Source organism: Chenopodium quinoa, unplaced genomic scaffold, assembly GCF_001683475.1.
Source record: "Chenopodium quinoa cultivar QQ74 unplaced genomic scaffold, ASM168347v1, whole genome shotgun sequence".
Classification (NCBI taxonomy): Eukaryota; Viridiplantae; Streptophyta; class Magnoliopsida; order Caryophyllales; family Amaranthaceae; genus Chenopodium; species Chenopodium quinoa.
The window spans coordinates 4,945,361-4,957,456 of record NW_018742738.1 but is presented as its reverse complement, the minus strand read 5'-3'; the positions used below and the strand labels follow the sequence as shown (position 1 = coordinate 4,957,456).

The window sequence follows — 12,096 nt, the reverse complement described above, 5'->3', positions numbered from 1 at the left end:
CCTTAACGAAATTTTGCGTGTGACCTACCAATGGAAAGCTCTTCAAGTCTACTTTCCAATGGAATTGGAATCACTTAATTATTATTTGTATAAAACGTTATGAGCAAAATAGTGGACCTGACTCGTTTTTGCTTCTTCTCTTACTAACACTTTGTTTCTGTTTTGTTCAAATTTGTACCCAGGTGATGCATTGCAATGTTTGGGATGGTGGTGGATACGAGTTTAATGATGAGGTTGTTTCCCTTTAAGCCAATGAGGACATTGTCTGATTTAGCTTGGGGGGGGATTTCTTTTACATATAGGTACTCTTTCTTTCCCTTTTCTTTTTATTTTCTTTAGTGTGCTTAGTTTAGTTTTTAATGCTTTATTAGTATAGATTTATTGCTTTCTAGTGTATTTTTATTGTTTTCCTATATGAAAAATACAAAAAAATGAAAAATTAAAATATCCAAAAATACGTTCTAATGAATTATAAATCATGCTTCCCTGTGCCCCATACTCAAGAAAATTATTTTGATTCTTGGTTATTGATGATAAATATTGTGGATTAGTTGATCATGACTTGAAGTTTGATTGCTTAGATGCCTTAACATGCGTCAATTTTGTCCAACTACCTGTGAATATAGTGCTTGACTAGTTGATTTGGTTAGGAATGTGTGTTAGTTCCTTGTATGTTAATGAATTTGAGTATTGGTTTGCAACTATGAGTAGTGTTTCATGGCTCATTATTATGCACATGTGGAGGACGAAGGCGTTCATTCTTTTAGGTAGCCTTCAGATAATTTAGATACATTTGTTCCCCTCTTGCTACCCATGTTGTTGCTTGTGCCCTTTTATTGTTTATTAACCACATTACAAGCCATTTTTGCCCCATTGGTTACTAGTCCCAAGCTTGGCTTGGGGGAGCTATTAGTGAGTGAGGTGAGGGAGTTTGTAGTGTGCTTATTATTTGCACAATTTGGGTGGGTTTCGAGAAGTTATTTGTTCTTGATCGTATTTTATTTTTGATGAGTTTGAAAGTTGAATTGTCTTGAAAAAATAAAGTATGATGGTATGAAAAAAAAGAAGTTCGAAAAAAAAATAGAAAAAATGAAAAAAGTGAACTTCAAAAGAAAAAAAAAAGGAAAGAGCAAAAAGGAAATAAAAATGTTTAATGTTCAAGTGTTCTAAGTGAAGGTTGATCAAAAGAAAAGAAAGAAAAAATTGAGTTTCAATGAAAATATTTCAAGTTTGATTGTTTAGAGTTTGTTTATTCACTCTAGCTCTACATTATTATATTTTTATGAGTGAAATTGTAAGAGTTGGGATTGTTTATATTTTTTGGAGTTGTATTTGGTGGATTTTTGTTAGAGTTGGTATGTTGGAGATGTATGATCATCATTTATTTTTTATCATGGGTTTTATTAGGATTTGGCTCCCTTAAAGCATAGCTTTTCTCTCACATATTCCCAAATATATCCTACCCTCTACCCTAGCCTTACATTACAACCTTTAAAGACCTTCCGACCTTGGGCATAGAGTTGTGTGGATGTGAAAGTGTTGTTTATCAATGCAAGTTATGACTTGACATATTCCGAGTCGACTATTAAGGTTGAGTGCTTATCTCTTTAAACACACGAGTGTTGTGAGTTTGGGAGGGCATTGTTCATATTAAAGGGGTTGGTTGGAGAGCGATCAAGTACATCTTTTACTTGCCACATAAATGAGAGTCGAGTGTGTGAGCACTAGTCTTGAATTCTATATGCTCTTGTGGTTTGCTCTATTTGACAATTGTTAGGGAAGATTGGTAGTTGGATGAATTTGATTGATTGACTTTGATACATATTTGTCGTATTTACCTTGAATTATATTTATTGATTTTAACTTTAATTGGGGTGAAGTATTGATTTATTTATTCATTGCTTTGCTTAGGGACAAGCAAAGGTTTGCTTGGGGGAGTTTGATGAGTATATATATATATATATATATATATATATATATATATATATATATATATATATATATTTATTCCCCGTCTCACGGTCATATTTGTTCTTATTTTAGCTCTGTGGAGCTATTTTTATTACTAATATACGTTTTCTAGTGTTTTTATAGATTTGGTATTATTTTGAAGGAATTTGCAGATTTGTGATAATTCCTAAGCTTATTAAGCCACTATGAAGACATTAGAGTCGGATCGTATTTTATAACCGTATATTTGAAGCTTAAAGTCGAGCTAACTAATTTGATTCGAGGATTAAAGGCTTGGTTCGTCAGAGTACTAATTATATTACAAGTCCAATACCGAATATCAAGGCAAAGGATAATGGGTCAATTCGTATGAAGCCCAATTTATAACCCAAGAAGCATACTTGTTGCTGCCAACTTAGGCGAAATTGACGGGCCCAATCGGATGGACTAAGGGCCCGATCGGTTTGGCGATTTGCTATATAAACCGAAGTTCGAAACAACCAAGGGCAGTGTTTTAGATTTTTTTCTTTGTTTTCTTTTACGGAGCTTTTAGGATAGTTTTAGGAAAAAAACTCATAATTTTTTTTCTTGAGTATTAGTTGACTTTAGGATTAGTTCACGCAGCTTTCTTTTCTTTTTCTTTCTTATTTTTAAGCTTTTATTATTAGTTCTGAAGTTTTGTGCTGGGAATTAAGATTATTACGTTCTTATTAGTTATTACGTTCCTTCAAGTTGCTCGTTGAATGTTTTTATTTAAACTTAATTATTATTGCTTTTGTTTCATTCATACTAGTTTTATTATTATTGTTTTGAGTATGTTTGTTTTAATTGCCTTTATTAGTTTAGTTTCTATCATGTGTAAGTAGTTTTATTTCTAGGGTTTATGGGATCCATAAATAATATGAAGGGGTAATTTATTGTTGTTAATTGTCAATGCTAGATTAATTTCCTATTGATTGATTTAATACTCTGTGACTAGATTAGGCCTTATCTTTTATGCATGAGTTTGACAATATTGATTCGAGATTTGACAGATGAGAATTGATGTTTAAATCTAGTTTCAATAGGCAGGTTAATTTATAAATGGTTAGGTCGAGATTCGAAAGATGAGATTTAATACCGGTAAATTAATTGTGTGATTATAATACGTAGCGAAAGCCCTTTATAATCTGATTAGTATATGCATTGATGAATGATTATTATATTCTACCCTTGAATATTATTTATTGGTGAACCTATGCCCTGGATCCTTTTTTATATTATTTTCTCCTTATTCTTGATCTCCGTAGTTTAGTTTATCATTAAAATATAAATATTGGTTACCTCATAATCTAGATTATAATAGTTAATTAGGAATAGAAAGATCCGTTTCTCTGTGGATTTGACCCTACTTCCCTATCTACATTAGTTTGAGGATTTAGGAATTACTTTTGATTTGGGGATACGACTTTACCCTGTCAAAGGGGCACGTTCTCCAATGACCCTATAAATAGGGATATATTCCCCAAATATTGAGACACATTCAATCATTTATTACACCTATCCTACATTCTCTCACATCAGAGAGCACCTGATCTCGGAATCCGAGAATATCTCATTTTACTTTGCGCACTTTCTCCTACTCACATTCAAGTACTAACTTGACCGTCGAAGGTGGAGCTCTAAACACCCGGAGTCTCCGTTGTTTTGCAGGTACAGGCGTAGTCGGATCAGTCCTTGAGCTGTAACTCTCCTGAGGGACAAAAACACCCAAAACATTTGGCCCCGTCTGTGGTGAGAGTACCTCAAGGATGGTTCAAGAGTCTGTACCACCTCCTGACCACACGGTTAATCAGTCGGAGGTCTTCAGTGACCACAAGGATGATGATCCTCAAGTCGAAACATACATAGCCAAATATGGCTCTCTAATCACCAAGTGCATCTGTCCTAGAGACACTCTAGAGCGGGGTGCAAGCCAGGCGGGTACAAGCAGGCCCTTTAGTCAGCCGAAAGGGGAAACCCAAACGGCAAACGGATCCGCCCCATTCACCCAGGACGAACTCATGAAGTTCATGACTAGTTTCAAGGATGAAATCAAAGATCTGATCACCAAAAGTAAGGCTGGCCCAAGCAAGGGTCAGTCGGCAAGGAAGACTCCTCCATAGAGGAGGAAGCCAGTTAGGGACAGGTAGCCAACTCCGCATCTAAAGGACAAGGCAGCCAAGATCCTAGACTGGTCCAAGATCCTTCTGCCCCAAAAGAATCCAAGAAATCCTTGCCGGGAGAAACAACCGGTGGGTAACAAAAAATCTACTCCTGACGCTCAAAAGATCTGATCACCAAAAGTCTTGACTTGAGTACCGGGTAGCAGGGAGATAGAGAAGGACTTCGCTCATATGTCAGGCGGTTCAACCTGGTGAGAATTCAAATCCAGGGGATGTTTGATGAGGTAGCCTATACAGACTTCTTTAAGGGTCTGAAGGACGGGTCGACCGTTAAGTTCGACCTTATCCGAAAGAGGGTATTCACCCTCAAGAAGCGTTGATAGAGGCGGAGATCTTTATTCAGGCTATCGACCTCTTCTCGTCCAGCCATTAGTCGGACTCCAAGAAGTTTGACAAGCAAAAGGAGAGTCGGTCTGCTCAGAAAGCTAAAGAGAGCAAAAAGAGAAAAGAAGTCTGGGCAGAGGAACCTGGTTAGCCGTCCAAAAAGGGGAAGAAGGAATTTAAACCGTATGTCTCACAGTATGAAATCAATAAAGACTGTTACACCATCTTTAGAGAGGTGAAGGACCGGCTGACTATTGAGAAGCCGAATCCTATGAAGAGTTCCATTCAGTCGCGGAACAAGAATAGATTCTGCCACTTCCATCAGGAGGTGGGCCATGACACCAACGACTGTTATAGTCTCAAGAGGACTTTGGAGCATCTGGCTGACAAGGGCTTGCTGAAGTCCAATGTCATGAAGTCCAAAGCGAATTCTAAGACGAATCTGGGGCAGTCATCAAAAACTGTCACTAGTGGAAAAAAGTATATTTGTAACAGCTTAATCGTAACGGGCATGTTGTTGCCCGTTACAATAACATCATTCGTAATGGGAGAAATTAAGGTCCGTTACAAAAAAATTTCAATCCGCGTAAAAAATGAGTATTTGTAACGGGCGGTCAGGTGTCCGTTACAAATAAATACTTATTCGTAACGGGCACCTTTCTGTTCGTTACGAATAAGTTTTTATTTGTAACGGGCAATTACTGACAATTACAAATACTAAGTTATTCGTAACGGACATTTTCTGTCCGTTACAAAAAGTAAAGTCAAAACGAGATTGACCGACTTATTTGTAACGGACTTAAAGTGTCCGTTACGAGTAAATGTTCAAAATTAACCCTAAAATCTTTTCAATCCCCTTTTTTCATTTTCCCTCACTCACGCTTGTAGATTCCCATTTGTGTCTCCCCAAAACCAAACCCAATGATGAATACCTTTTGCGTCGAATCATGATCGAATGAAGTGAAAGTGTGGAAAGTCTAATGTTGCGGTTAGTTTTTATTAAAAATCTCTCTTCCTGTTTTCGAAAACTTACTCTATTTTATGAAAATAGCCAATATTTTTAGTTTGTTCCATAAAAAGGGTCCAATAATAGTTTAGTTGGATAGGAGTCGAAAAGAGCTTTCCAACGATATATTATAAGCCCAATTCCGATGAATAATGAGGAAGTTATGGCCAAAATACTAAACTGGGCCCAGTTTGATTCTTATATGCGGCCCAATGATCTAGAGGAGGACCTATTATGAATTATCATTCGTAATGCAATTAGGATTGATTATAGTTTTCTAGAAGGTTCTTTTGAATCCTAATGGGATTAGGATTGATAATTATGTTTTGTGAGTTTTATTTGGAATAAAAGAACTGTTTTATGTGAAATTACGAACTTTTACGACTTTGATTTTATCAAAAAAATAGAAAAAGCGTGGAAAAACCTTCTGCAGCGCCAAACATCAGGCTGTCGCCTAGGTGCTGTTGTTGGCGACAGAGGCGTGTTTTATTCCTTTCGAACTCTGATTCTTTTTATCGATTCCGGACTATTTCATTATAAATAGCGTGTTTAGGCCCTCGTCAATTTTCATAAATTCTCGTCAATTCTCATCAATTCTCGTCAATTCTTATCAATTTTCATCAATTCTCATCAACTCTTAGCCAGAATTCTCTAATTCTTCTCTCTCTCTAAGCTAAAGCTTATTCTCTCTCCCTCTTTCTAGCCTAGTGTAAGGAGGGTGATCCCATCGTAAGGGGGTCCTTCCTTAGATGCCCATCGACCCTTTAGAATCCTAGGACTTTACACTTATTAGGGTGTATTAGGATTTGAATTCCTGACTGTTTGGGAGACCTTGAATTAGAAATGATACTCTCATCACGCTTTTTTGTAAGAAACAAGTAGGAGTCGCCAATGAGTTTTAGGAAAACTCATAAACCTCGTTCTTGCCTTTCTTCCATGTGGAGTTCATGGAATAATTAGCACGAATCATAAGTTTACCCATGCCCAAATTGGTCTACATAAAGCAGAAATGAGTTCGGGAGCGAGGGTACTAAAATAGCGTTCCTTTTAGGGAGGAATCGCTATTCTAGCCCTAGTACGACCTCTACTAGCTCTTCCTTTTTCACAATTTCATTACCAAACAATATATGCAACGTGATACTTAAAGACTAAGTTAGTTGATTTTATTTACAAGCATTAATCACGTAGGAATTACATTGCAAAAGTCGTTATTCTTATTTAATCAATATTCGTGAAAGAACAATAAATAAGCAATATTCGCCTTGTCTTAAGTGGTAAAACAACAATTAATTATTCAAATTCTAGTCTTGATTAACGAAAGAATACTATGTGAATTAATTAATTAAAATTTTGTTTAAAGTGATCAAACAACACTATTTATTCAATTAAAGTTATTTAAACAATAAAGGAAAAGCGATTTATCTAAGTGCTCAGGAAACTAACCGTTCTTCTTTTATGTTAAATCTCCGTTTAATGTGTTTATGGACTTTATTTCTTCTTCGTACCTCCAAGGACTTCAATAGATTCAATTAGGGTTGGAAAGTATTTGGGATGAGAGAAGAAATAGTAGTATAATAGTAAGAGAAGTTGAGAGATTAGGGTTTTGAGAATATTAGGCTTTTAATTCTGAATTTTTTGGTCCCCGTAATGCTGAACGAAGACCCCTATTTATAGGCGTAGGGATCCAGGTTTAGGGTTTTAGAGCCACGCCGTCAGGTGGCGCTCGCAACTCTCTGAGTCGCGCTAGGTGCCGCGCGTAACTAATTGATTGCAGAGTCGGATTAAGGAGTGTGAATTTCTTCCATAATATGAATGTCTTCTAATCAATTTCGTTGGAATTATGTTAAAATATGTTATGGATCAAAAGTTATGGCCGTTGGAGTGAAAGGGTGTTGGTTTTAGGGCCTGGTTCAGTGTTTTGATCATAACTTCTTCGTTTTGTCTCGAAATTGGGCTTATAATATATCGTTGGAAAGCTATTTGAAAGAGCTATCCATTTTTATTGGCCTTTTATGGGAATTTTATAGTTGGTTCATTTGTTTGGCTCGGTTTTTCAATAATGTAGGTTCCATTGGATCCAATCATTACATTTGACTCATTTGTGTCCGTTATAAATCGAGTTTAAACATGTATGAACATGTTTTAGGCCTAATTAGTAATCGGACAAGGCTCTAAGATAACTTGGTCTCTAATATGGGTTTTAACTTACTTCATAATGCTTTTCGTAGTCCATAAACACTTCAACTTTGATATAACATGAAGAATGGATTTTTGTAACATCATCGCACTTCCTTTCGGAACAAGAGGCCAAAAGTAGGTGTCTACACCTATCCTTTTACAAACATCATTCCTTATACATTAGCACTAGTGTAGACACCCAAATGTGTCTCCCCAAAACCAAACCCGGTGATGAGTACCTTTCACGTCAAATCATAATTGAATGAAGTGAAAATGTGTAAAGTCTAGTGTTGCGAAAGTTTTATTTTCTTTTCTCTTCTGTTTGTTTTTGAAAACTTATTTTAAGAAAACAACCAATCCAGTTTGGTCAGTCCATGATATGGGTCCAATAGTAGTATAGTTGGATGGGGCTTGCAAAGACCTTTCCAACGATATATTATAAGCCCAATTCCGATGAATATTAAGGAAATTATGACCAATTTACTAAACTGGGCCCGGTTTGAGCTTTATATACGACCCAATGATCTAGGGGAGGGCCTAATATGATTTATCATTCCTAATGCAATTAGGAATGGTTTTAGTCTTCTAGAATCTTCGAGAAGGTTCTTTTCATTCCTAATTCAATTAGCATTGATAAATTGACTTTTTCTGACTTTTCAGAGTTTTAATTAAAATCAAATAGCATTTTCGAGGAAATTATATGATTTTATCCTCCAGTACGACAAATTTATCTGATTTTCGAAAACGCGTTAAAATCAGGCTTGGCACCTAACCCCAGGCCTTGGCGCCTTGAACCAGGCCTGGCGCTAGTGCTGGTGCCTGGCGCCAGCTAGCCAGGGTTGGCGCCAGCTCTGTTTTTTATGCGTCAAACTCTGTTTTGTTTAATTTATCTTTTTAGCTGATTTTCTTTATAAATATCGTATTAAAAACTCCGTTTTCATTCATCAATTATCATCTACATACACCAACAATCAGTTTTCATTCGCAATCATTAATTCTCTAATTCTCTCTTAATCATTCTCCAATTTTCATGATCTACAATCAGTTTTAATTAGCATTCATTCATCGTTCTTCTCTAAAATTTGTTTTCACATACAAAATTCCGCATTCACAAGATCTAGAAACAACTAGCCATATTCGAAGTTGCTTTTGCCCTAGACGTGAAAGGTTTAATTTCTGAGGGTTTGGTCCCAAATCTCTCTTTCAATTATTTAATTTAATTGTTTGTTTTATTATTTTCCTTGAAGTTACTAACGTGTGTATTTTGTTATTAGAAAGAGGTACGAAGCATCAAAGTAAGTACTTTAATGATTTATTGATTTATTGATGTAGAAATCATGTTTATATTGTTATTATGATATTCCTAGTATCATGTCTAGGGTAATTTTATTATTAAGTATGATTAAAAGTATGATGCTTCCTATATTCTTCCTAATATTTATGATTGTTAGTATCATGTTAGGGTTAAAGATTTGATTTTTATGGCTTAGTGACATGCTAGGGTTTGTTATTAATCTTGTTAGTATCATGCCTAGGATCTTGCTATTTTTATTATGCTTTAACATGATTATGAATATTATTATGGGAAATTCTCACTGGTAGCCTTGTGTTTTTGCTTTTTCTCAATGATAGCCAATTTTTTTTCCAGTTCTCAATGGTAGCCTCAAACTTTTAAAAAGTTACAAACGTAACCTTATTGTTACAAAAACGTTAGTTGGCCGTTAACTTTTAAAAGTTACGGTTACATATATGTACTGAGGTTAAATTGCCCATATTTTTGGCTCCAAAGTTTCCCTCCAAAAAAAATATTTCCCTCTTTTATAAAACCCCATTCCTATCCCCTGTTTCTCTATTTCTCTGTATCTCTCTCTCTCTCACCAAACACTTTCTCTCTTCTGCAAACTTCAGTTTGGTGTCAATGGCTGAACAATGGACGAAGATGCAAAGGTGCAACTGCTATCCACTAAAGTACAAAGTAAAAACACAGTAATAATGTCATACACATAACTAGGACTTAAAAGCTAATTGTTTTCACTTTAAAACAGAAACATCACATATATGTGAACTTGAGTGGGAATCAAAAAGGTTGGGAAGCAGCTAATGGCCCAACAGATCTTGACCTTCCTCTTGTTAGTGGTTGAGAAGTTGTTGCAGGCTGCTCTTTGTGCTGTTGCTTTTTTTGCTTATTCTTTTGCTTTGCTATCAACCTTCCTTTGCAAGTCAACTGATTGTGGCCAAATGCATTGCACTTACTGCATCTGATTGTCTTAGCCCTTTTGCCCTTCTATCTTCATCATCAACCCTTTTTCTCTCCCTACTTGGTCTCCCTATGGCCCTTTTCATGGTTGGTGGCTTAATTGCTGGCATGTTGATGTCTGGCCACTGTTCTACATCTGGTATAGATCTAATACCAGAGCTATATGCTTCTCTGTACTTGCTCACAGAATACCACTCACTTACAAATGAGTGGGGGTCTAACCTTGCATGAATTATGGCCCTAATACCATGCTTACATGGTATTCCAGTTAGCTGCCAGACATTACACAAACAAGTGTGTTTGTTTAGGCTCACTGGAAGGGTAGACTTACCATCCATTACCTCATACTCTCCTTCACCACACATGTATGGTATGCAAGTCCTACTCTCTTGACAGAGCTGTTGAATCCTTCTGACAATGTTAGGGAAAATGTCCTGCCTCTCCCAAGTCTCACATACTTGTCTCCTTGTGGCTATCCTAACCATTGTGTTTCTTCTTATGCCTACAATCATGACAATCATTGTTAAACATACATAACAATAAGTCAAGTGATGTAATTTGATGTATAATGCAATACCTTCAAGTAATGTAAGGACAGGCCTGCATCTATCTATCCCTAGAGTGGCATTAAAGCTCTCTACAAAATTAGATTTATTGACATCACACTTCAATTCAGGGTTGAATTTGTGTTTGGTCCACCTCTTTTGTTCACCTAACTTTGAAAACCAAATTCTTCCAGGTGGGTTAACCTTCTGCATTTTTTCCATTGCTTTCCTAAAAGTGAATTCTGAATTTGCCCCAACAGTCAACCAAAACAAAGAGAATAACAATGGCCCTGGGAAAGATTTCTTCCAATTTGCACAAAGGTGCTTGCAGCAGTACCTCCTATCAACTTCTGACCAACACTCAGTCAATGCCACATCAATTCCCTGCAAATGATGGCTTAGTCAGGTTAAGTGTGTAACAAGCTATTATTATAAACAAAAAATAACTTTTGAAAAGCACTACAAGCTCACTTTCTGCCTATCTGAAATTATGCACCAACTGTCTCCCCTTCCCAAGCCTTGCAACAGGTTTTTCAAATGCCAGACAAAGAACATCCAGCTGTCTGAGTCTTCAGCAGTTAGAATTGCCCAAGCAAATGGGAACAACTCATTGTTCCCATCCAAGGCTACAGCTGAGAGCAGAACACCTCCATGATTCCCCTTAAGGTGTGCACCATCAACACCTATCAATCCCCTACACCCTTTCAAACCATCTGTGACACCTTTGAATGCAACAAAAATGCTTTTGAACACTAGTGGCTTCTCAGGCTGTTCTGCTAGCTCAACCCATGCACAATGAACATCAGATCCTTGGTTTGTGCTCTTTATCATCTCACAGTATTTGGGAAGTAAGGCATAGCTTTCATCATGAGACCCATGAATCTCATTTAAAGCATGTGTTCTCACCCTATAAAGTGTACTCTGGGCCATTTGAACACCATACCTCTGGAAAAGTATAGCATTTAGGGACTTTGCTGATATATCATTGTTGGCCCTCACATCTTCCATCAGCACCCTTGTAGCCCATGCACAGTTCACCATTGGGTTATTCACATCTAACCCAGAACAAGTGTGTTCAGAATTTTTTATGGACTTAATTGCCCATGTAATTCCATCAGGTAACTGAGATGAGTGTAGTCTCCACTCACACCCCATTGCACTACACTTGACAGTGTACCTGCTATTTGTTGCCCTCTCAACTATGACTGAAAAGCCACTTTGAATACAATAATCCCTCACCACATCCCTCACATGTTGCTTATCAGTAAATAACAACCAAGGTTTAAGGACAATCTTGCCAAATTCTGCATCTTTGTAAAGCTCACCATTCCTATATAAGTTGATGAAATAATTGTCATCATCTTTGCCATCATCAAACACCTCATCAGTGAAAGGATCAAAATTGTCATGTATTGCAACAGCCCCATCCATCTCTTCTTCATCATCCTCATCATCAACACTCTCATCATCATCATCATCATCATCCATCAGCACTCCCACATCATCATCAGGGATGTAATCATCTTCATCATCATCTTCAAACCCTATCAGGGTGTCATCACCTAAACTGACAATGACCTCCCTTCTCCTTCTACTCCCAACCCCTTGACTGAGACTGTTGCTCCCCTCACT

General features: G+C 36.8%; 1 protein-coding gene across 1 annotated transcript; it reads right to left on the bottom strand.

Annotated features, from left to right (window-relative positions):
* Window positions 1–4,668: 4,668 nt before the first annotated feature.
* LOC110724045 lies at window positions 4,669–11,895 on the bottom strand. Its single transcript, XM_021903443.1, has 5 exons — window positions 10,936–11,895; window positions 10,497–10,848; window positions 10,261–10,421; window positions 9,916–10,191; window positions 4,669–4,920 (listed from the first exon to the last, which is right to left on the bottom strand). Exons 1-5 carry the CDS (start codon window positions 11,893–11,895, stop codon window positions 4,669–4,671), a joined length of 2,001 nt encoding a protein of 666 aa, XP_021759135.1.
* Window positions 11,896–12,096: the final 201 nt, after the last annotated feature.